The sequence below is a fragment of the Dreissena polymorpha genome, chromosome 2 (genome assembly GCF_020536995.1).
Source record: "Dreissena polymorpha isolate Duluth1 chromosome 2, UMN_Dpol_1.0, whole genome shotgun sequence".
NCBI classification, from domain to species: domain Eukaryota; kingdom Metazoa; phylum Mollusca; class Bivalvia; order Myida; family Dreissenidae; genus Dreissena; species Dreissena polymorpha.
The window spans coordinates 40,923,060-40,949,644 of record NC_068356.1 but is presented as its reverse complement, the minus strand read 5'-3'; the positions used below and the strand labels follow the sequence as shown (position 1 = coordinate 40,949,644).

General features: G+C 35.4%; 2 protein-coding genes and 1 non-coding gene across 6 annotated transcripts in view; 2 read left to right on the top strand and 1 right to left on the bottom strand.

Moving 5' to 3' along the window:
• The window catches only part of LOC127866716 (protein lin-54 homolog), a 138,135-nt gene that overhangs the window by 32,335 nt on the left and 79,215 nt on the right, over positions 1-26,585 (top strand). For 2 of the 4 annotated variants that reach the window (XM_052407464.1, XM_052407465.1), the window contains exon 12: positions 4,392-8,124. In XM_052407464.1, coding sequence (XP_052263424.1) covers positions 4,392-4,417 — 26 coding nt within the window. In that variant the 3' untranslated portion in view covers positions 4,418-8,124. Of the gene's footprint in view, positions 1-4,391; positions 8,125-12,905; positions 13,263-26,585 lie in introns of those variants that run through there. The other 2 variants (XR_008043078.1, XR_008043077.1) reach the window with 2 other exon arrangements.
• Positions 18,567-22,922, bottom strand: LOC127866717 (kelch-like protein 25). The gene is made up of 4 exons (XM_052407466.1): positions 22,915-22,922; positions 22,061-22,227; positions 21,471-21,684; positions 18,567-20,151 (listed from the first exon to the last, which is right to left on the bottom strand). The coding sequence occupies exons 2-4, from the start codon at positions 22,217-22,219 to the stop codon at positions 18,809-18,811; spliced, it is 1,716 nt and encodes a 571-aa protein (XP_052263426.1). The 5' UTR covers positions 22,220-22,227; positions 22,915-22,922; the 3' UTR covers positions 18,567-18,808.
• Trnat-ugu (transfer RNA threonine (anticodon UGU)) lies at positions 26,378-26,452 on the top strand. Its single transcript has one exon. It is a non-coding gene; the product is annotated as a tRNA-Thr (tRNA).

Below are 26,585 nucleotides of genomic sequence, written 5' to 3'. Positions count from 1 at the left end.
CATGCATGCATTATTTTTTTATCTAACATTTTCATTCTATGGTATAATACAAGTTACAGACACTACACTAGTCATATAACATGCAAGAAAAACATAGCAGAACTTCAAAACTTCAGATATTTTCACTTTAACATCAACTACAGGTTATAAACTGTTGAAATAAAGCAAAAAACCAAAAGTGATTACTATCTTAACAAAAATAATCAAAAGCATTAATTAATCAGGTATCAGACCAAAAGAGAACCAAGCAAGAAACTTTTCTATAACTTTTATTATAGACCCACAAGATAGCTAATTAGGCATTTGTCTGAAACCAGGAAGTATATTCCAACAAAATAAATCAAAACAACTGGTTTGAAAAAGCATAAGTTTTCATAAAAGGTAGAATTGCATGCTCATAAGTTTGGTTACAGACACTACCAAAATATATGATTCCAAAAACAGTTGCAGAATGGCATAAAGCATTAAAAAAGGCACTATAAAAGCAAGTTTACATAAAAACAGTGACTTGAACATTATATCAAATGATTTTTGATCTGTTAGAATTTTAGTTAAAACACATTTTTTGTGTACATGATCTGAGTTGGTTACAGACACTTCACATGGGGTAACAATAGCTGTCCAGGAGACGTGTAGCTTGACAATTCTCAGTGCTGGGCACATACAAGTCAAAGAAGACTAATCTGACATTATGAGTTTGGCATCTCATATGAATTGGCACACCTGTATAGAGTTTCAAATTAATATAATCTAGAATTTCATTATGCAGCAATAAGCATTACCAAATAATGTGCGGAAAACTTTCCAAACATTTCATTGTAAAAAAAATGTAATTTTGCAAGCAGCAAATCAGTGATGTATTTATAACCCTTTGTTACTCTAGCTATCAAGATAATCACAGAGAAGTTTAAGCTTTAAGTAATGTTTGCACTGAATTTGAATTTGCGAAGTCCACTTTCAATAATATCTCTGGATCTTGTGCGCTATAAACAAGATGACATCTATTGATTCCTGTAAACAGTCATCTCTTCCAGGCCAAATTTGCTTAACTTTCAAAATAAATGTATTTCAATCTGATTTCTGTTCCAAAGCAAACACTAAAATGTCCTTTGATTCCATTCTTTTGCTCTAGCCTAGCAGCTACGAAGGCATCATAGTTGTATTTTAGCTTTTCATATTTTCGTTTGTTCTCCAAATGCTTAACCTTCATGCAGCCAAACCTAGTCTTATTTTTTATTTTATGCTTTCCGGTGGTTTATAGAGAAATATCAGTGAATTAAAACTGATCATTTCACTGTTTCAAACAGTGAAAATTATCAGTGAAAATTATCGATAATTTTCACTGTTTCCTGTGAAATGACGTCATTGTTTTACGAAATGACGTCATCATCGCAGCGAAATTCTTTAGTTAAACTCTTTAAAAATGTATATAAACTGTTTAAAAAAAAGCATAAAATAATAAGAAAATTTGTTGGATTCAGTGGAATATCGATTTTAATTCACTCGTGATCATGTGGCTGTGCCACTCGTGAAAATATTATTTTATATGATCACTCGTGAATTAAAATCGATAATCCACCGAATCCAACAAATATCCTCTTTATCTTTTCTATTTTGCTTGATTTATCTTTGCTTCCTGAAACAAGAACGGAAACAAAACTCATTTTCCTTTCTTCAAAGTTTCTGCTACTAATTAAAGTATAAGAATGTAAATTTATATACATGTAGTGTAAAGCATACAGTGCGCATGTCTTCATTGATCCATTCATAAGCAAAGGAAATGATTAAATGCAGCCATTTGGATCAAAGTAAAAAACAGAAGTTACTTCAGACATGGTTAAAACTCATCACTTTAGCTTTAAAAATGAGTTCATATGATCTTTGATAGCATGAACAATAATAAGTTAAATGTGTAGGCATTGTAGAGTCTGTAACCATATGACCATCAAAACAAACTGTTTGATATTGTGTCTGATCTCAGTAAATTCTCAAATGGTTTTGTTTGGATTTACTGATCTCATGATATTTAATGCAAAAAACTATGTTTCCAATTGCATATTCTAGGAGATAATTGAAAAAATGCCAGTTTATAGAAAGCTACACTATGAAGACAATTTATTTACATTATTATGATAAATATTTCAAATTTCAGAAAGAAAATGTCAAAATAATGCACCTTAGACATCAGCAATGTAATACAAAATCCAATTTTGTTTCATTTTACTCACATATAACAAAAAAGGTTTAAGGCTTACAGAAGGAAGTTAGTGGTTACAGGCACTACGAATTTTAGCGTAGCATTATCAAAATGGTAGATACATACCTGAGTCATTACAAGAGGTTTGCTCTTGTCTTCTCTCCATATTAAAGGGTTGTATCATCGTAAAGAACACAGACATATTAAGATAAATCATTTTAGAAAAAGAAAATCAGGTTATATTGTTCCTAAATAAATTGTTCATAAAATAGTTCCACAAGAATGCTTACAATATTTCATCCCAAGAGGTATTGCTTCACCTTTTTTTTGCACATTAATATATTGCACAATGTATGATGTAACATTCCAACATAAAAGATGGAAGTTTCTCATGAGTAAAACAAAATATTTATGAGAAATAGAACAGGGATTTTTTTCCTTCATTTTTTACACATTTTTGTAGTGTCTGTAACTTTTTTTATTGAGTTGCTGTTTTTTAATGGTACAATACAGCACCACCAATTTTGGCCAACTTGGACATCACATGGATACACATGAGCCAATGTAGGATTTATACTTTTCCATAATGAAACAACAAAATTATTGCCATATAAACTTGTAAAGGTTACAGACACTACAAAATTTAGAACTGGAAAGTTTGACAAAGAACAAGCTCTCATTCGAATATCTTTTCTAGAAATGTGATTTAAATGGTTTAACTACTTATTATAATATACAGTCGAGTTCTAGATGTCAATAAAAGTTATAATTAATGTCATTTTGTACACAATGCTGGCATATAACAACAGATTAGTGTTTGAATTTCAGTGTTGAAACAAAACTGACGGTATTTTGCTTATAAAATCCATAATATTTTACCGATTTCTTTAATTCAAGAAGCAACATTTGCAGGATAGAATTCTGAATAAAACCAGACCAATAAATGCACAATTTCAGTTTGATATTTCGAGAATTCTCTATTTTATATTCAAGCTTTTTTCGAGTGAGACTGCATAACGCTCAAAAATGGCCATTTATAGAGCTTGTTTCCATGCATATCTCAAGAATGGGTTACACAAATCTCTTGAAATTTTCAGGAAAGTAAGAGAGGTATATGCCAGACTTACCAATCTTTAATATTGGTTCTTATCGTGTTTACTTTTTCTTTTTCATGCATATAACATGAAAATTCCCTTATGAGCACCAATACCGTGTTTTTAGCCGCTAGGATAATAAAACTTCATAGGTACGTTGATCATGACTCGCAGATGACCCCTATTGATTTTCAGGTCACTAGGTCAAAGGTCAAGGTATCGGTGACTAGAACCAGTGAAATGGTTTCCGGATGATAACTCAAGAACGCATACTCCTAGGATCATGAAACTTCATAGGTACATTGATCATGACTGGCAGATGACTCCTATTGATTTTCAGGTCACTAGGTCAACGGTCAAGGTCACGGTGACTTGACACAGGAAAATGGTTTCCGGATGATAACTCAAGAACGCTTACGCCTAGGATCATGAAACTTCATAGGTACATTGATCATGACTGGCAGATGACCCCTATTGATTTTCAGGTCACTAGGTCAAGGTCACTGTGACAAAAAACGTATTCACACAATGGCTGCCACTACAACTGACAGCCCATATGGGGGGCATGCATGTTTTACAAACAGCCCTTGTTTTGCTATATAGGGGTATAGTAAAATCTTGTTAACAGTCAAGAGGCTTCATTTATTGTCTGATCGTCATGAAACTTTGTCAGAAGATTTGTCCCAATGAAAGCTTGAAACAGTTGTAAATGGTTAAGTTGGTTGAAAACCATGGCATTTTTTCTTATATGGCTCTAGTGAAAACTTGTTAACACTAAAAGTCACATTTATTGTCCAATTTTCATGAAACTTGGTTTGTGCAAACAGCATAAAACCAAGACAGCCCGTGAGTAACTCGCAGTCTGTTCAGGTTTTATGCTGTTTGCTGCTCATCAGTGTCTAAGGGTTCGAAATGAAGTTGTAACATCTTGAATCCAGCAAGAAAGGTCTTTAATTAAATTTAAGTTTCTAAGGGACTACAAATGCGTCAAAATACGTATCTGGTAAAGGGTTAAACAAATATATTCTTACAGATAGCTTATTTCATATAGAAATATTATTTTGTGACTATGCAAACCAGTTTAATTTGTTTTATTTCAGCTCCTGACTTGGACGATACTGGTTGAGACTTGAGACTTTTATTCTACATATAGGCAGCTTTCTCTGTTGTACTTTCTTTTAAACTTCCTGCTGCGCAGTGCTTTGTGGCCTTATCAAGCCCAATATTTGTTAAGTTTTGCGACTAGTTGACAAGAAGGAAACATCATGGCAACCAATTTTTGGTGATGAAATGAAATGAAAATGTGCCAACCTCTGGGTAAATCAGAGTTGTGTAGTTGCCTATTGCCTAACGTATCGTCTCAGATTAGCCTGTGCAGTCTGCACACCCTTATCATGGACAACACTTCCCGCTTTAATGAATTTTTTATGTCCCCCACTATAGTAGTGGGGGACATATTGTTTTTGCCCTGTCTGTTGGTCTGTCTGTCTGTTTGCGCCAACTTTAACATTTTGCAATAACTTTTGCTATATTGAAGATAGCAACTTTTGGCATGCATGTGTATCTCATGAAGCTGCACATTTTGAGTGGTGAAATATATGTGGCCCAAATCGCTTATTTTATAAATACTTTTGCAATATTGAAGATAGCAACTTGATATTTGGCATGCATGTGCATCTCATGGAGCTGCACATTTTGAGTGGTGAAAGGTCAAGGTCATCCTTCAAGGTCAGAGGTTAAATATATGTGGCCCAAATTGCTTATTTTATGAATACTTTTGCAATATTGAAGATAGCAACTTGATATTTGGCATGCATGTGTATCTCATGGAGCTGCACATTTTAAGTGGTGAAAGGTCAAGGTCATCCTTCACAATGTCAAGGTCATCCTACAAGGTCAAACATCATATAGGGGGACATTGTGTTTCACAAACACATCTTGTTTATGTAAAGGAAGTGTCCTCTCAACACAGTTTAATCAGAAAGTGTCATCCTTGGTTAGCCTGTGAGGACTGCGCAGGCTAATCAGGGACCACACTTTTGACACATTCATTAAGCCTTGCTTTCAGAGACAGGCTCAATTCAATTGTAATTTGTTTTGTGATCTTTAACAAACTTTTTCGTGATCTTAATGTTATGATTTAAAAAAACAGATCACACAAGTTGTTATGCTTTCAATTTCTGTGCTGTACCATTTTGAGCAGTTGCTATAGTACTTAGCTGTTTAAAAAAAAAAGAATGATTCATCTTGTTTCAAGGAACAGTATTCCTTAGGAATGTGTTATCAGATTTGTTATTTTAGCATGTTTTGCTCCAATACTTTAATTATGTAATAGATTGCACCTCTTAAAGCAATAATTAAAAAATTATTTACCTAAAAGTTAACAATAAAAATTATAATTGAAACAAGTTTATCTGTAATCACATTTTCAAAGCAAAATTCAACAAGAAAATTAAACTGTTTACCTTTTATAACAATACAGATTTCATAAGCAATTATATGACCTATGAAATTTGCATACTTCACTTTTAATTACATTTTGCCAAATATTTAATATATAGTTACACATTAAGACAAAAATACAGAGAATTTCAAATGCTTGGTTAATTGCCCATTTAGAACTTCCATACTGATAATAGTTTCATTCTTAACTTGTGAAAGTGTTACTGCCTATTTCATATTCTGCTCTAATACTCATATAACCAGATTACATATTCAACATGATTATTGTATTTTAGTAGATACCTGTTCAAAAAGTGCACATTATTGTTTTCATAAGTGCTATAAATAGAATAACTGGAGATGCTTTGAAATGCTCAATATGTGTATCATGTCTTCATTTATTTCTGTTGAAGTAACTAGAATTTTTTATTTTTAAATAGAATATTTATTTATTATACCCCCAAACAGTTTGAATGAGGGTACACTGTAGTCACCAAGGTTGGTCCTTCAGATCTTTGCCCCGGATCGAAAGATCGGGGGCATACACAGTATTGTTTTTGGCCTGTCTGTCTGTCATCCATTCATTGTGTGTGTCCCAAAACTTTAACCTTGGTTAAAGTTTGGTCATAACTTTTTGAATATTGAAGATAGCAAATTGATATTTGGAATGCATGTGTATCTCACGAAGCAGCACATTTTGAGTGGTGAAAGGTCAAAGTCATCCTTCAAGGTCAAAAGTCAAAAATACAATCCAAGGGAAGTTATCAGCTTTAAAAGGGAAATAATTTCTAAACCTGCCAAATGATATACATGTATTGAAATTGTATTTCAAAGCGACACAATAGGGGGCAATGTGTTTCTGACAAACACATTTGTTTTTATGGAAAAACAGACAACTCACCTTTGGTTACATTGCCTAGGGCTGGGTAGAAATGCTCAAATGTGCTATAGCCATTAGATGGATTTCTGCTAAACATACAACAGCCCTGAAAAATGCAGTTCATTCACTGTTCACATAAAATGTTTACAATTACCACTAATCCTTATTTATCTTCCTTATTGAATGAGCATTTCACAGGAGGAATGTTAGGAGGCTCAGTAGTTTAGTGTCTAGATTGCAAAACAAATGCAGGATGTGTGTGGCTTACTTGGATGTTAATGTCTTTGTTTGGCAACCATACTTTGGTCTGCATATTTTGTGTTAACGTTTGGATTAATATTCATCAAATGTCAAATTCTTGGCTTGTCTACCCATGAAATCAAACCAAATTAATATCACACAAGTAATTATGATTTTGTATTATTTGTTATGTATTGTGGTAATGCATGCCTGTATGTTTTTGTCTATGACAGAACTCATAACTGCGTTGTTATTGATGTGTGATGCTTAACACAACTTTTGTATCATTCATTTATTTATTAGGAATTTCATAAATATTGACTCATTTACTGACTTTTGTATAACTTACGATTTTAATAATTTCTATTAAATAATGAAGTTAAGTGATTGAATGAGTGTTAAGTAAAAACAGTTTCAGATTTGTTAGAATACATTTCCAATGGAGTTAATGTTTAATATTTTCAGGATGGAAAATCTTAACCTTAACCCATTTATGCCTAGCTTCCTAAAAAAAAGGACATTGCAAACAGCGTAGACCCAGATGAGACACCGCATAATGCGGCGTCTCATTTGGGTCTGCGCTGATTGCTGAAAGGAGTTTCTGTTAGAAATATTTTAAATATAGAAATAAGTATACTAGACATCCCTAATTTTGGAAATAAATTGATCCAATTTTGAAGGATGGGAGAGTCCACTGGGCATAAATGGGTTAATAAAACATAATCATTACCTAAATATTGATTGCTATGCTGTGAAGCTACAATGTGTGCATTACATTATCACATGACCTGTAGAAGTTTGAAAACATACTTAAGTTGTCAAATGAAGTGTTACTAAAAGTATATTGCAATTTTCTGTTAATTTCAAAATTGGGTAATATATTTACGGGAAGAAATTAATAACTTGTGTACTGCAAAGTTGTTGCTTTGAGTAATTGTGCAATATGGTGGTTTAATTGGTGTGCCAAGTTCCTGGGTTTGTTTCTTGCTTTATTAATAAATAAAAAGGAGCATTTTAGTGTGGCCTCATCTGTGTATTCACAAGAATTGTATATAATTATATATTTAAATATATAAACTTGTATATTTGTACATTTTAGTTGGGTAGCTTTACCCAATATAAAAAATGGAATAACCAGTTTTACAGCAGGAAGTAAACCCAGGAAGTTGTGGTGACTGGTTTACATGGTTTTATTTGCATTGTTTGCAAAATCCCCCTTTAGATAGAAATGTAAATAAAATGAAAATAAATAAACATTGAATATATGTAAACATTTTTGTTGTGTGTTGTCTGTGGTTTTGTGTGCTCTCTTTTCAAGAGGATACTTGTATATTGATGAGGGCAACTCTCAGACATGAGTTATACCACTTTGGAAGCTGATTTTTTCACTAGTGGATGTTAAGAGGTGAAAACGCAATCGCTATGTACTCAAGTCTGTAGCAAAAAATGCTATCCCGAAATAATACAACAACAAAACTCTGGTTTATAAATTGTTTTTGATTAGCCTTGAAGTGAAATATGTAGTAAGAATCACAGAGGGTTAGAGTGTGGCTATGATATAAATTAGGGAAAACATCATTTTGAATGATAAATAATCATATTAAAACAAATGCCAACTTTTCTGAAAAAAAATTCACTATCAAATATATAAATAACAAGGTATTCAACTCGAAATCACCCGAAAACGGTGCATCTCTTTGAACAGCCATTGCTTCATCAATTTATCAGCGATTTTCATGATCTCGGTCTTATTCAACGCATAAATGAATATCCTTTCTGGAAATGTACATGTCTTGCAATATTTTTACAAATACTGGGTCAACTTTTAAGAAATAACACGATAAACAACTCGTGTGACCCACCTGGCATCGATCAGACAGGATCTAAGACTGAAATCTTCAAGGAGTGAAGGGCATTTTCCCTGCAAAGTTCACGGACCTCGATACCATAATTCAATAAAATGTATGAAAAAACATTCTTACCATGCTTGCCGTTGCATTATGCATCAAAATTAACTGGCCAGCGCCGTTTGAAACCTTTGTTTACATACATTTCAACTAACTGACATTTTAAACACACGTGTGATTTCATTGGTCCAATGCGAAGTTATGTCTTTACACCTGGAGATACCGGTATCATTCATAAATCCTGTCTGATGGCTGTTAAGTAGGTCACATGAATTGTGTATCGTTCTATTTCTTAAAATTTGACCCAGCATGTATAAATATATCACAAGATGTATACATTTCCAGAAAGGAAATTCATTTCTTTTATACCTTATGATAAAATATGACATCTCTGCAGTAAAAGAACAGCAGTGAAAAGAACAAGTTGTTATTCTCACAGGTGTAAAAAACACATTTTCGGAACTCCTTTTTCTATTTTTAGATTATCATAAATAAGCATGCCTCAATACATTTAAAAACACAAAATGACGTCATTATACCAGCGAATTTCTCCAGTTAAAGGGGCCTTTTCACAGATTTTGGCATGTTTTCATGAAACTCCGAGAAAGGGTAACTTTTCAGCGAAAGGAAAACAGCTGTTAATTATTTTCTTGAAAAAGGGGCATTTAAGAAACAGAAAATTTGTTCATGTCAGTGTAAGATTGTTTGTTATTTCACTCGTGATCATAGAATAAATAATATTTTATATGATCACCCGTGAAATAACAAACGACCTTACACTTACACGAACAAATATCCTCTATTTCTGCGTTGAATAAGACCAGTTCATGAAAATCGCTGCGCAATTGATGAAGTTATGGCTGTTCAAAGCGATGCTGCCCGTTTTCGGGTGATTTTGAGTTTGATACCTTGTTATATATCTTCGCTGTCGTTCTCAAACCTCGTAGCTACAAAATGCCAACTTTTTAGGAGAGGGAAAAAAACGTCTAATTTTTTTTATAACGATGTTTTAGGAATTGAAATTCTGTAAAAATACCAAACAAATGAAGCTGCAAAATACGGTATAAGCCGTAGACGCGTAAGTCATACTGATAAGTCATACTGACAGTCAGACATGGTAGCTACGATATTTTGTCACCAGTTTTGTCATTTTTATGAGGTACGACAATTCGTCCTGATAGGAAACCTTGTAGTTGCAAATAATTTTTTTTATAAAAACGTTTTTGTCAAATTTATCCAAACGAAGCGACGTACCTACAGGTGAAATGGCGTCGCTACGACTTTGCGCCGGGAAAAAAGCCAACAATCATTCTACAACATTTCGTCACGTGGCTTTTTCAAGGGCTCTGATTGGCGTAGAGCTACGAGATATAGCACAAAACACGCACCAGACTTCATATATTCGGAAAAGACGAAAAAAATATTTTGAAAATTTTGGAGCTACGAGGTTTGAGAACGACAGCGACGATATAAATATTTGATAGTGAATTTATTTTCAGAAAAGTTTATTTTTCATTATAATATGATTATTTATCATTCAAAATGATGTTTTCACTTATTAATATCATAGCCACACGCTAACTACCTGTGGTAAGAGTTACTTTTTAGGCATATGCATCATGATATAAATTTATGCCCCCTTCGAAGAAGAGGGGGTTTATTGTTTTGCACATGTCGGTCAGTCGGTCCGTCCGTCAGTCCGTTCACCAGATGGTTTCTGGATGATAACTGAAGAACACTTAGGCCTAGGATCATGAAACTTCATAGGTACATTGATCATGACTGGCAGATGACCCCTGTTGATTTTCAGGTCACTAGGTCTAGGTCACAGTGACTCGAAACAGTAAAATGGTTTCCGGATGATAACTCATGAATAATTAGGCCTAGGATCATGAAACTTCATAGGTACATTGATCATGAATGGCAGATGACCCCTCTTGATTTTCAGGTCACTAGGTCAACGGTCAAGGTCACAGTGACTCGAAACAGTAAAATTGTTTTCGGATGATAACTCAAGAATAATTAGGCCTAGGATTATGAAACTTCATAGGTACATTGATCATGACTGGCAGATGACCCCTATTGATTTTCAGGTCATTAGGTCAAAGGTCAAGGTCACAGTGGCTCGAAACAGTAAAATGGTTTCCGGATGATCACTCAAGAATGCTTACGCTTAGGATCATTAAACTTCATTGGAACATTTATCATGACTGGCAGATGACCCCTATTGATTTTCAGGTCACTAGGTCAACGGTCAAGGTCACAGTGACTCGTAACAGTAAAATGGTTTCCGGATGTTAACTCAAGAATAATTAGGCCTAGGATCATGAAACTTCATAGGTACATTGATAATGACTGGCAGATGACCCCTATTGATTTTCAGGTCACTAGGTCAATGGTCAAGGTCACAGTGACTTGAAAAAGTATAATGGTTTCCGGATGTTAACTCAAGAATGCTTAGTCGTAGGATCATGAAACTTCATAGGTACATTGATCGTGACTGGCAGATGACCCCTATTGATTGTCAAGTCAAAGGACAAGGTCACAATGACTCGAAACAATAAAATGGTTTCCCTGTGATAACTCAATTAAACTTAGGCCTAGGATAGTGAAACTTCATAGGTACATTGATTTTCAGGTCACTAGGTCAAAGGTCATGGTCACAGTGACAAAAAGCGTAATCAATGGCTGCATCTACAACTGACAGCCCATATTGGGGGCATGCATGTTTTAAAAACAGCCATTGTTTCAATTTTCTTTACAAAATAATGTCTACAACCATTTTGCATCTGATGTTAGTCAAATTTCCACTAGTGCAAGCCACTCTTCATGTTACTCAATAAGACAAATGTCATCTTTATTTTGTCAAATTAACTTCGAAACTCATGGTGAGCTTATGAGATCACCTTTTGACATTTGTCTTTGTACATGGTCAACATTAACATTGTGATCACAATAGAGGCCACATTCTTGGGGCCATTCTTCATGAAACCTGGTAGAACATTTGTCCCAATGAAATCTCCAAAAAAGTTCTATTCTATTGACAAACATGTAGGAGAGATTGCGGGTCAGTTTTTTTTATTATTGCAATTCTGAATCCTTGTAAACCCTCTACAAGTCACATGTGTTACCCTGATATACTGTAAAACCATTAAATTTCGTGTGGTACGAATTTTTGTGGATTTCGTTGTTCCGCTAAACCACGAATTCAAGTACCAACGATTATTTTCACATTTTTAATCCGAAATCGGTCCTTTCCGAATGTCATTGCCGACATTCTCTATTGTTTTCGGTTATCTGAGATATTTGATTGAGATATGCTAGGTAATACAATATGTTGTTTTCTTGATAAGTGTTTGGGTAATAATTCTTTTTAAATCAAACAACGATTGTTCTCTTTTACGTGACATCGTCAAATTAACAGTTTGCAGATTTATCACATATGTCAATTAGTGCCAATTAAAGTTAAAAGAGACATAACGGTTTTCACACCTGTATTTTGGGGACCTTATTACTCAATTGTTACTACTAAGGGACCGATTGAGCTGAGAATTGCAAATATTGTCAAAACAACATTGATGGCAATTAGCGAGCGGGGACCCACAAGATCGCCGCTTATTCACTCTTATCGACAATTATCGGACACTTTCATGCTTCAGTGCACATTAATCACAAGCCTTGCTGTAAACACATTAGCAGATTATTCTTCGTTATTACTCTGGTTGTTTTAAGCAAAGTTTAATTATTATGACTGTCAATCTTCCCCGAAAATTTGAAATCCACGAAATTACGTGTCAACGAATTAGTTGTTTTTATGTCCCCCACTATAGTAGTGGGGGACATATTGTTTTTGCCCTGTCTGTCTGTTGGTCTGTCTGTTTGCGCCAACTTTAACATTTTGCAATAACTTTTGCTATATTGAAGATAGCAACTTCATATTTGGCATGGATGTGTATCTCATGAAGCTGCACATTTTGAGTGGTGAAAGGTCAAGGTCAAGGTCATCCTTCAAGGTCAGAGGTCAATTATATTGGCCAAAATCGCTCATTTTATGAATACTTTTGCAATATTGAAGATAGCAACTTGATATTTGGCATGCATGTGCATCTCATGGAGCTGCACATTTTGAGTGGTGAAAGGTCAAGGTCAAGGTCATCCTTCAAGGTCAGAGGTCAAATATATGTGGCCCAAATCGCTTATTTTATGAATACTTTTGCAATATTGAAGATAGCAACTTGATATTTGGCATGCATGTGTATCTCATGGAGCTGCACATTTTGAGTGGTGAAAGGTCATGGTCAAGGTCATCCTTCAAGGTCAGAGGTCAAATATATGTGGCCCAAATCGCTTATTTTATGAATACTTTTGCAATATTGAAGATAGCAACTTGATATTTGGCATGCATGTGTATCTCATGGAGCTGCACATTTTGAGTGGTGAAAGGTCAAGGTCATCTTTCACAAGGTCAAGGTCATCCTTCACAAGGTCAAGGCCATATATAGGGGACATTGTGTTTCTCAAACACATCTTGTTAATTAAACCACGAAATTTCATACCGACGAATTTCTATACGTTTACAGTATCAGCTAAGCTCCAAAATGGTTCCACAAACTTAAGTACTGCCAGAAGCTGCATTTATTACACAAATATTAGTTACTAAAGCTGCTCAGAAAAGTTGAATTCCTTTGTGTCTCAGTTGAGCGATCTAGGGCCTTTGTTATCTTTTTTGTTTAAAAAATAAATATATGTAAGCTGTGCTCTGAAATACTGGGTCACCAAAGAGATAGCACCATATGGTTGGGACTTTGGAGAGATACCGGTAGATGAAAAGACACTGCTTATAAGGGGGCAGAGGTATGGCTCTTCATCAGTTCCAGTACAATGAACCCTTAACATTTAGAGAGTGTTACTTTGACTAGCAGCCAAAAATGAAGACAACAGGAAGATGTGATCATTTAAGATTTCTTGAATTGTCAAGTTTATTTCCACATGACTTCATTGCATTTCAGTTACCAGGATCTCCACTTGGAAAGTAACGTGCAAGTGACGAATAACTGGTTGTGTGTTCATTTGCTACAGGTCTTTAAGGCCTGCTAAATGTCCCCTACCGGTTTCACCGGAAGGGACTTCTAGTTTGCACTCTGTGCGTTTGTCTGTCACATTTTTCTGGATCCTGCGATAACTTTAAAAGATCTTCATATTTTTAGCTCACCTGAGCACAACGTGCTCATGGTGAGCTTTTGTGATCGCCTTTTGTCCGTCGTCCGTTGTGCGACGTCAACATTTGCCTTGTTCACTCTCTTGTCCACATTTATTGGCCAAGCTTCATGAAATTTGGTCAGAAGATTGGTCTCAATGATATCTTGGATGAGTTAAAAAATGGTAACCTTTGCTTGAAAAACATGGCTGCCAAGGGGCGGGGCATTTTTCCTTATATGGCTATAGTAAAATCTTGTTAACACTCTAGAGGCCACATTTATTGTCCAATCTTCATGAAACTTGGTCAGAAGATTCATCCCAATAATATCTTGGATGAGTTCGAAAATGATGCCGGTTGGTTGAAAAACATGGCCACCAGGGGGCAGGGCATTTTCCCTTATATGGTTATAGTAAAACCTTGTTAACACTCTAGAGGCCACGTTTATTTTCCGATCTTCATGAAACTTGCTCAGAAGATTTGTCCCAATGACATCTTGGATGAGTTCAAAATTGGTAAGATTTGCTTGAAAAACATGGCCGCTAAGGGGCGGGGCATTTTTCCTTATATGGCTATAAATGGCTATAGTGAAATCTTGTTAACACTCTAGAGGCCACATTTACTGTCCGATCTTTATAAAACTCGGCCGGAAGATGCATCCTGATAATATCTTGGAAGAGTTAAAAAATGATGCCGGTTGGTTGAAAAACGTGGCTGCCAGGGGGTGGGGCATTTTTCCTTATATGGCTATAGTAAAACCTTGTTAACACTCTAGAGGCCACATTTATTTTCGGATCTTCATGAAAGTTGGTCAGAAGATTTGTCCCAATGATATTTCGTTATCTCAGGTGAGAGACTTTGGGCCTTTCAGGCCCTCTTGTTTTATTTAATTCAGTTGCCCAATCTTCATAAAATTTGGTCAGAACATTTGTTTCCTGTGAAGTAAAGATTAGTTTTATAATGTCATTATTATGTACCATTAACTGTTTTATTTAATTTTTCATAACACAGAATTTTCATAATTAACAACTGTTTTAGTCATTATTACTTATGGTAAGCCTATCAACTAAGAAATAGCTAAAAGAAAGACAACATGTACACAATTTTGCAGTATCTATCTCCCTTGTTTAACCTGCTGAGTCATATTCCCCAATCTATTTTTCAGTGAAGCTGTATACGCCAGCTTTTCACCTTACCTGACCTTTGTAACTGTCCAATAAAATTCAAATAAAATTTCCCGCAGCTAGGTCAGAATGAATACACTTCATTTATTCCATAGGCTGATTTGAGCACACGACCAGAACATTGGAAACATGTCCGCGTCTTTGTAACACTGTTTTACTGCGTGTTCAGCATGAAACAAATTTATCTCTAATAAAAAGGCGTAATAGATAAAACAGTTTTACACTCGATCTTGTCATCAATACAGTTTGTGCGTCCACCTTTTATTTTCAGAAGATTTTCAGCGCGAGAACGTTTGCACTTAAAGGCTATGTTCTCAATATTTAGTACTAACTTCCATATTCCAGTCAACATGTTAACATGTAAAATTATAGAGAGCATTGGAAGCTAGGCCTCACTTTAATGCATTGCATTTCAACCCGCGAGGTATCGGGTCAATATGCGGCCACTGTGTGTGAATATCAGAGTTTACATACAGGTCATCGCTGCGTCTCTACCTTATGTGCTGAGGAGTTCGCGGTCAGTAAAATAATCGTTACATAATAAAGACGCTATAGCGTGAACTAGGTGAACTGGAATTTTCTTTAGACAAGAAAGGTGTTAAATGAAGATATCCAGCGATATAATTATGGCATGTCAATAATAGATTCTTAATGTGTTTTCAACAATGCCATGATAAATATTATTTTTAATTAATTTAACATGAATTATTCCACCATATTGACTAATGAATTAAGCATGAGCGCGATGATTCTCGATACTGTTAATAATTGAATCAAATAGCAATGCCCGACAAACCACAAAAACAGGTTTGTTCGAAGAACGCGCGTATTTACATTTAAAATATGTACGTATACTTCGCGTGTGGCCGGTTGACTCGTATGTTTTAATTTCACTTCCATTCTTCTTTTGGTTTTCTGTTTTGTATCTAGGTTTATGACCAGCAATATGTAATAATGTAAAATTAGCCGCGTAACGTTAACTCCGCGTAACATCCCGTACTGCGTGTGATTCAGCTAAGAAATGCACAGAAAAAGACATTCGCTATCTTTGGTCTCATTCATTGAACTCTATACCTTTCATAAACTCCAACCACAATCAACGCCGTATATCTTTTTTAAAGATATTTCTTGTTAGTTCTGCTCTAGAATTTGTTAGACCCCTCATTGCAGTGTGTAACTATTTACCACTCGGCTTAATGACCCTCTCACTGTGCTGTATGCCAGATGTTAATATCAGTGGTCAGTAAAAAAAGCTGGTTGAACTGTTTGATATATTTTATTTCACAGTGGGAATATTTAGTGCATGTTTTTAACAATTAACACAAAAATATGTAATTTAAATGGAATTTTCATCAAAACAAGATTCCATAATGATTCACTCTATATAATCATATTTAAGATATGTTAACAAATATCAAATGGATACTCTATGAAAATTAAGAAATAATTTCAATTATAAGTTTCTGGAGATAAAAAACAGAATCAGAATAACCTTCAAAATCAAGATTTACCTTTATTTTTTGCTGAGTTAATATATCAAGATTAATCATTTTCAGGCTTTATGTATTTAAACGATGTCAGAAATTTGAAAATAAAACGGTTATGAATGATACACAATATTAATGAAATGAAATATAAAATTTATACATTTTTCATATTTCTAAATTGTTTAGTGTAAAACAGCCTACTGTTGAATAATATGTTTATAAAATGATTCAAGTAAACGGCAATACCTTTACTTAATTGAATTACAACCAGTCAGCAGTGTCATCCTGACCGAAAATAAGCGATTGTGGAATAAATATTAATTCATAAATATACATAAGTGCTCACAAAGTTACATAACTCGTAACCATCCCGTGACCAGTTCACTTGGGTAAGTAAACGAGACTGCACTACCACACCTGGATACGACAGTTAAGTTCGAAAATGGTTTGGATCTATACAAAAAACATGGCTGCCAGGGGGGGTCTTTTTGCTTATATTTATATAGTAAAAAAGCTTGTGAACACTCTAAGAAGTCACATTTTTTGCTTAATCATCATAAAATTTTGTCAACATTAGTTATGTGGATGTCTCGGACGAGTTTGAAAATGGTCGTGATAAGTGGAATAACATGGGCACCAGGCAGTGGGGCAGTTTTCTTTATATGTATATAGTGAAAACATGTGAACAGTCTAGATGACATTATCTTCATGAAATTTGGACATATCTTGGAAGAGTTCAAAAATGGTTAAGCTCTGTTAAAAAAAACATGGCCACCAGCGGGCCATTTATTGTTCATTCTTCATGAAACTTGGTTAGAACATTTGTTTCATTGGTATCTTGGGCTGCATAGAACAGGTCATTTCTTTTTATCTCAGGTGAGCAAATTTGGGCCTTTCAGGCCCTCTTGTTTCATGAAACTTGAAAATGGTCAAATGGCAATATGGAGATTATGCACGTATTTCATTTTGTTCCTATGTTAAGAATTCTGGTTGCTATGGCAACAAATAAAAAAAAAATTCTGACAATGGTGAGCTGGTAGGTGACATAATTTTATATTGCTTGGCAATAGTCTTGTTCAATATTTAATGCCATATTAGATCACATTATGCAGGCAAATACTAACTCATAAACAGTAAGAAGTATTTACTTGAAATACTAGTATCTCATTTAGAGAGAAATGAAGTGCAAAAACAATACCCTTCATAGTTCTAGAGTTATGGTCCTTTGTTAATGTTTGTCTTCATACGGCATCAACTTTTGGTCTCCGCTCTTACTCTTGAGCAAAGGAAGAGCCTTTGATCAACTTCATGCATAGATTCTTGAGCTATCTTACTTAGGAAAACATATAGCTGCCTTTACAGGATTGGTTGCATCAAGTTTGCAGCTACTGCTTTAAGATTGTTACTAAGCATATGAAAAACGTTTCCGCTAAATTACTTCAAGAGTTACTTTAGCTATAGTAATGAAATTGTATAAGATACCTTAGAGTATGACCTTGCTTGAGACTGCAATTTGAGTGAGTGTATCATTTTCTTTTCAAGTGAGAAAGTGAAAAATATATTACTTGAGCACTGTCTGTCAGGGCAACATAAGCAATCTAATAACCACAAACTGTCAGGGCAACATAAGCAATCTAATAACCACAAATTGTCAGGGCAACATTAGCAATCTAATAACCACAAATTGTCAGGGCAACATAAGCAATATAATAACCACAAACTGTCAGGGCAACATAAGCAATCTAATAACCACAAACTGTCAGGGCAACATAAGCAATCTAATAACCACAAACTGTCAGGGCAACATAAGCAATCTAATAACCACAAACTGTCATTCAGGAGCCCAAGGCCAGAGACAATATCAAGTTAAGCATATACATACAGTTCACCAATTGGCTTTGTTTTTAAGTTTTTTTTAAAGAAAGCAACAACAATATATATTTGAATATAATTTATTTCATATTCAATAATGATCTTGATAACAAGCAAAACAATAACATTTTCTACAAACAAAAGTATTGATTGCCATTTTCAGAGCATAGTTATTGTTAGGAAAAGACACATTGGGTAACAATACATAATATAAGTGCTATTCTACATTTGCATCTATATATTAAAAACAGTCATAAACTGTCAAATTGCAATTTTATATCATCAGATTTGCTCATCAGTACATGTTACTAGACACTTGAGGCAAGTTCTTCATTCTCCACCAGACATGTATGCTGACGACTCATTGTTATGGGCAAGCAGTAGAAGTTACACACAGCGGCCTTGATTGTACGCCCATATGGTGCCATCTCTTTTGTTGCAGGGTCAAACACCACAGTGGAATACTGGTTACTCTGACAGCCCACAATCAGTAAACGACCATCATGGGGCATGACACCAAAGTGGTCGAAATGAGGCATGTGGCCAACAACAGTTACTTTTTCCCCCTTAAACTCCATGATATCACCACGCCGATAGAATATGTACACTGTCCTGTCCACTTCTGCCACACGACTAGCACTCGAAGGCACAAGCGGCATGTCCTCTAAAATGAAACAATGTCTGGAGACGGTGTCGAAGCACTGAAGTTTTGTTGATAGTGTTCGATCTCTTGTTTTCCCTCCAAATATATAGATTCTAGTGCCAATTGCGGCTGTAGGCATAAATGATACTGGAATAACAAGGCCAGCCACTAGTTTCCACTGGTTCAACTTTGGATCATAGCATTCAATGCTTGATAGAGTATCTGAAATACCTGAGCTGCCTCCAATTGCATACAAGCAGCCTTGAACCTCGACTAAAGAATGACCCCATCTGCCTTCCAACATGGGGCTACAGAACTGCCACCTGTTATCAGAAGTGACATACTGCAGCACAAGAGTTTGTCCGTGGTATCCCCCTGATACATAGATGTCATCCCGACATTTTGTAACTGCAAAACATGCCCCAGGCTCTGACGGCAAGGAGGCTAGCATATTCTCTGCATCTCTTTTAAAACTACAGCATTTTATTTCCGTGACTTGTACATTGGGGGGTCGATTTCTGGTCCCAATAATACACATCATATCTTCCTGTCTGTGTAGGCAATTGCGGGACATTTCGGACAAGTAGCTTGGCAACTGTGTTCCAAGATTCTGTGGTTCGGAAGTAAGATACTGGTATACATCCTTGAGCAAAGCATTGCACTCATCTGATTTCAAAATCAATTCTTGACATCTCAAATCCTTTACATACCTAACACTTACAAGTGGAAAGCGCACATTTCGGAACAACTTTCCAAGCTCTTGCTTACGAATATCTGGTTCAAAATTAACCCATTTCAAAACAGCATTGCACACTTCTTCTTCAGAGGTTGTGTTCAGATCATTGTCGTTGATAATTTCGATGAGATCATCTGCAGTGATTTGCTTGAATTCATCAGACCTTATCACGGTTGAGAAGAACTCAAGAATGTATGTCCAGCATTTATGGGCCAAATCTCTACAGCTGAGTCTTGAAGCCATTTTCCAAATGCCAAGGCAATTTTCAGGAACTGGCAAACAGAAAATGACACACCTATCAGACAGTACATGATATTTACTGAAAATATACATTATTTTATCTCCAATTTAATCATTCAAAACTAGGAATGCAACAGGTTACAATAAACATTAACGGGTTTACCTTTTACTGTAGCCAACTTTTAACCAGTTAACTGAACAAACTTAAAAGTACACATGTTTAAGTATGCGTAAAAAAAGGCATATTACTCATACATGTACTCTCTCAAGAAAAGACAGTAATTAAAGATTAATTGTGTTGATTACATATAAATATGTAAAAATCTTATTAAAAATGTATTATAACATTGATTTTAATAACTTTGAAAATGTATGTTACTTTTTTTCCTCTGTGTAAAAGCATGATCAACAAGTTATAAGAACTACAAAATGTTCATTTTCACAAGCTATTTATTTTATTTTTGGTTAGGCAACTTATGTTACGTTCGCATCGTATCACATTATAATTTCATTCTTTTAATAACTGTTTGATTGTTGATGTGAAATTAAATTAGTTTAATAATTTTGTTTCTTAATTAAAACTTCTCTCTGTTAACAGTGGTGGCATCATTTATGACGTAAATTACAATAATATTAAGTTCTGATAAACCAAACACAACGTTAAGTGGTCCAGATTTTTACAACGAATGCTCATCTTCAAACATTTTTTAATTATAAGTACTTTTTTTGCAAGCAGTCAGAGTTGAATATTGGTCAACATAACATCAAAATAAGCCGCACAATGTCTCAACTAATTTTCATTGCGAGTAAGATAAATGTGTCATGTACGTTTACACTAATAGCCCTCACTACCCGCAATTCGCAAGTTAAATTTTTGTGAGTAAAACAACACAAAAGTACCAATTATCAAAATGTAATCCAGTTTGTAACCACAAAGGTACTGTTTATTTCCTTTTAATGTGTTTTTTGACAAGTTATTTGTTGCATTCCTTGGTGTGGCATGATGTTAAAACTTCACACCAGCGTAAGTTGGCAGTATGTGGAGCGCATAAAGTAAAAACCTCTGATTTTTCATGAAAAGCATAAACAAAATCATGGTAACCTTTTCGAAAAATTCTAACCTGTTATCTGATTGTTTCTGTATCTTAATCCGTAAACCTCTTGCATTCCTATTTAAAACATTGATTATTACTTTTACATATTTATGAAATGAAAGCATATAGGGAAATACCAGTCTTGCTGCAAATTTCAGCAAAATATACACAAATCATTAATGTTTATCATGCAACAACAATAGACAATATTTTAAGATGGGAGGCCTCTAAACAATATTTCTACAGTTTTTACTCACCAATCTGATTCTTGAGGTAGAGTTCACATTGCTCCTGCAGGCAGGTGATCTGTAGCATGACAGCAGCCATCAGAAGGCCTTCTACATTATCTGAGCCAATCACATTGCTGCCAGAGTAGACAAACCTCAGAACAGCCTCGAATATGTGTGGCTGAATGTCCTGCAGATGGACAATACCAGAGAGACTCTCTACCATACCGGCTCTGAACATGGCCTGCAAAGTGTAATGAAACACAATTAGTTTTAATATTTAATACATTTTTCATATAATATTCAATCCTTATCAACGGTTGGTACTTCAAAAACAATATGGCAAAACGTTTATAAAACAGAAAAAAAAGTTAAGACAATACACCAGAATTAAATAATTTAATTATTTCATGTTCTGAAAAATCAGTTTGATTGTGTGTGATTTAATACACAAAAACTGAACACATTTTAGTTATTTACCATAAAATAAAAAGCCTGACTACTTATATCAACATTTGTTGCTTGTTGCTCGAATAATAAGTTTTACATTTACAAAGATTATAATTAAATAATAATTGCAATCTAAAATAAAATATAAAAGCTGAATAAGCTATTTTAACCTGAAAGTAAGGAGACAGAGAAGCAAGAATAATTTTATGACAGTTGAATGTCTTATCATCAACAGTGATAACAACATCTGTGAAGCTCTCGTCTTGCCAGATTTCAGTGATTCCATTGGAGAGACTTTGGAGGTATTTATTGAAGAAATTAGTTTCCATGGTGTTACCTGCAAAAAAACACAGTTTTATTATTCCTCAAGGAGTGCTGGACAATCAATATTTTTCCATTTTTAGAAGTTTTAATTTATTTGCTGTTTATAAATGACTATTACGACAATCTTTCTCATGATTTCCGGTTTTCAAAGTAGGTCATGTTTATTACAGGCCGCCATAATCATTACACATATTTGTGTTCGTTTGTTTTTGATTATCAAAAATTGTGTAAGCCGCTTATTTGTTAAAAAAATATTATGAGAAACCGTGTACATGATACTGACTACTACATCATGGAACTTAGTCTCGCCAGTATTTTGGCAAAACATCACCGATTTTAAAGCAGTTTTTGTTTTTTTGTCTTAGAATACACATTAAACTATAGATTGATGTATTAAACACAGGGATCATATTTTCCCGCAACATCAATCGGTCCGGATATAAATGGGGAAAATTATCCGAAAATGTATATCCGAAATCATGACAAATTACGTTAAAATATATACCATTGATTTTGCCATTCATGAAGGTGGTATAATACATGTACAAGTAAAATTCCCTTAGGCATTTTTTTAAAAACGGAACGAGTTTTCTCAATAGCTTACAAACATGCACTGAACCAAACAAATGTCTGTGCGTAGGTTGGCTACTGACAACAACAACTAAATATTTAATAAATAATTTGTTGTCAAATAACCCACGGCCGATAGTTTAGATGCGTAGGGATTTAATCACGAGAGCGAAGCATTTGAAACTATGCATCTAATTTTCCGGTCGTGAGTTATTCAACAACAAAGTATAAAGTACATGAATTGTTTCGGTTCTAACACGGTTTTACTAAAGATTTATTCAATGTATATTATTTTGCTTGTGCACTATTTTATGTGAAGATCCGCCCATAAAATAACTTTCGGCTGTTCTCACTGGGGGCTGACGAGGTCAAAGCGTAGTCCGTTTCGCTACGACGTCGGGTATATGTTTTACTACGAAAACATTGTTTAAAAACATATGACATCGAGAACGGATTAGTCGAAAATTGTGTTTTAAACATGTAAGATCGTGCTTTTCTAATAACAAAACTCTGAATTTAAGCATAATGACATTTCATAGGTTTGTTACATCAAATTATAATCCAAGATTTGTCTGGTTTATGCGGTTAAACATGAAATATACCGCTGATTTTCAAAGCGAAGTCAAGTTTCACTTTTAAAAATGCAATTAAGGTTTACAACTGTGTTTAATTGACACAATTTTACAATTTCCATATTGATCTATGTATCGTTAAGCCACTGGTGTGTTTAGAAATGTGTGGGGTGACTCAGTTATCAGAAATAAAGGCTAAATATTATTATTAGGCATGATCATGTCTCTGACAGTATACGTATAAGCCTCGCTACGACAACGCTTTAGCGTGTATGCGTTTCTCACAGAAGACGTATTGGTTATCTCTCGAAGGCAAAATGAAGAAAAAAAAAGTTAATACAGAGTCATGGAGTGGCTGGATGTTTCCTTTGAGGAAGAGGTAGTAACAACGGCACAACATGATTCGAAGCGCACAGTCGACATTGTATTGCACATTATTGCGCATGATATAATTAAATTCACGACTAGGCCAAATGAAACGATTAAACTCGAAAATCCATATAATATAAGATGACAGTTGAGAGTCGATAACCTAATGTCGTCGGTCTCAATAAAAATGACGCATCTTTACCTCGTGGCAATCCCTTATACGTTCATTTTGATACAGACCGACGATAGGTTTTCAGCATACGGTACTCTTTATCAAATAACATTCGATTCTCGTTATCCCCAACTCGCTTATCTCAAAACTCTGCTTATGTCAAAGTAAATCCCATGTCCCAACTTCGATCATTATGTATCTCATACGGAATTTGATTTTTACATTGTATATATCAAAGCGATTTTCTTGAAAATCGGTTATCGTCAACTAATTTTGAGATGAATTTCATGTTCGTATACATGATTTTACCTGTAAAATCCACACCTGTAACAGCCGTAAGGTGTGGAAAGTAGGACCCCAATGGCACAAATCCGCAATTGCATAACCAATATATTGTTGTAAAGGTGTGGCAGTGGGTTCTGTCACAGGCTATTGTTTACTGCGTACATGACAGCCGGTAAATTTACCTCGTGTTACAATGCGGTTAAGGCCCAGTCTCACTATGATGCCGGCGGAGCCCCAGTGCGTGATCAGGCATCTACCGGGTTGAACCGGGGGCCCTACCGGGATGAACCGGTGCTCCACCGGGATGAACCGTGGACGACCGGGGACAACCGGGGCTCCACCGGGAGTATTAAAATGTTTAATACCTCCGGGATGAACCGGGAGTCACCGGGTAGGACCGGCAACGACCGGCTTGGCACCGGGAACAACCGGGACTGTATCGGGAACAACCGGTATGAAACATTTGAATACTTTCCCGGTGGAGTCCCGGTTGTCCCCAGTTAAACCGGGGCGTTGCCGCAGCTCTGCCGGGGTCTGATGCCGGTATAGTCCCGGTGAGTGCCGGCGTAGTGACGGTATACCAGGACTCTGCCGGGACTACCGGCTTTCACCGGGTTCAACCTTTTCGTTTGGATGTTCATGCGCACAGTGAAGCACGGCATCTTTTGCACTGGGAAATGGCAGTCTGCAGTAACTGCAAACTGCATGTGATTTGTCCTGAAATGTATACAGAAACTTTGTTGAGCAACCTATACATTATATTTGTACTTCGTTGCGCAACCAATACCTACTCTGTGCGAAACCTATACATAAAGTGACTTGTAATTTCCTTCGAAAGAAAGCATTTGAATAATTAAAAAATATGTTCGTAACCTGTTTTGCACTTTAAAATGTGTAATGTACACTGAATCAAAGTAACATGTAGTTTTATTTTATTTAAGTAACCGTAATTAGCTATTTTAACAGAATAACCACCTTATGCATTGCTTCAAATCAAAATATTTCGATTTTAGCTTAAAATAAACTTAAAGGTTGCAATTAAGCGTATTTGTTATTAGTTTGTTATTGAAAATAAGTACCTACTATTACTGGATGTTCCGTTCTCTAATCCATAAACACCAGAAAAGATGAAACTCGCCTGATTAAGTAGTGTATTTACACAATGTTTTCGTAGTAAAACCTATACCCGACGTCGTAGCGAAACGGACTACGATTTGACCTCGTCAGCCCCCAGTGGTTCTGTCGATCAGATCCGCGACTTTCATTCATAATTATATTACCGGATTATTACGCTGGTGGAAAATGTATCGGCATGTTTTCTTTAGTTACGGCGCGTGCATTCAGACGCGTCTTTTCGGATGCGTCTTTAATCCGCTGTTCACAAGTTTTTGATTCTTGGTCTGACGTGCAATAAACCGGTCATGACCGGTTTAGAGACTGCAGCGAATGGTTTATCACACCTAATCGAGATAAGAATGTCATTAGGGTGTGTTAGCATGTACACTGTGTAATCGATTTCATGACATGGGAATTTTAATAGCAAACAGAATCGGACCGACTGTTTGGGATTTTCAATCGGTCTTTCATGACCCCAATCGGTCTAGGACCGACAAAACCGAAAAAAATATGATCCCTGATTAAACATGTATATTTTTCAATCTTTTCACTTAAAATATTTAGATGTTTTCATTAAGAGGGCCAATACTACGGAATACGTAACGGATAAATATGCTATTACTATTAGTATGTAGACATGTCATAGGGTAACATTTACAGTTACAGTGTTTTAATAGTTGGGCGATCAAGGCTTAAGATCAATTTAACAAATCATCATTCCCCAGTACTAATCCCATTGTGATCAGCCTGTTACGCATGAGTGAACATACCATGACCACTATTCTTCATAACACTTTCATCACACTTAGTGTGAAGTTGAGGAATAAAGTGATCTCCATGTGTTACAGTTATCCTTGATTGCCCAAATTACTGAATCTATACAACAAGAAAAAACCCCATGACAATGGCGCCCAACGGGGGACCGTGACACTTGCAGTTCTCCATAGAACTTGCCCGTGGGTTCGTCGAGATCAGTTATATACTGTTCTCTGTCTCGAATTCGAGGACGAATTCCAACTTGGCAGGGGAGAATGTCACGGTACCGAACTTAAACGGGATTAGTGGAAGGATGTGTGGCGGCCCGGTTAGCTCAGTCGGGAGAGCATTTGCCCTGTAAGCGAGGTGTCCCGGGTTCGAGTCCCGGACTGGCTGCACACTTTTCACCACCCGGCGACAGACATTTTAAAAAGCACCTTTGAAAAAAATGTTTTACATCAATATTCTTTATTTTTGGAAAGCAAACTCTTTAAAATAAATAGTTTGGATATTTAAATTGAAACACATGAA

Excerpts from the sequence above, each read along its gene's own strand:
- LOC127866717 (XM_052407466.1), bottom strand. The coding sequence starts at position 22,219 with ATGGAAACTAATTTCTTCAATAAATACCTCCAAAGTCTCTCCAATGGA. Across the intron at positions 21,685-22,060 it reads CTCTGTCTCCTTACTTTCAG|GCCATGTTCAGAGCCGGTAT; the intron begins GTTAAAATAGCT and ends TACACTTTGCAG. Across the intron at positions 20,152-21,470 it reads CTACCTCAAGAATCAGATTG|TTCCTGAAAATTGCCTTGGC; the intron begins GTGAGTAAAAAC and ends TCTGTTTGCCAG.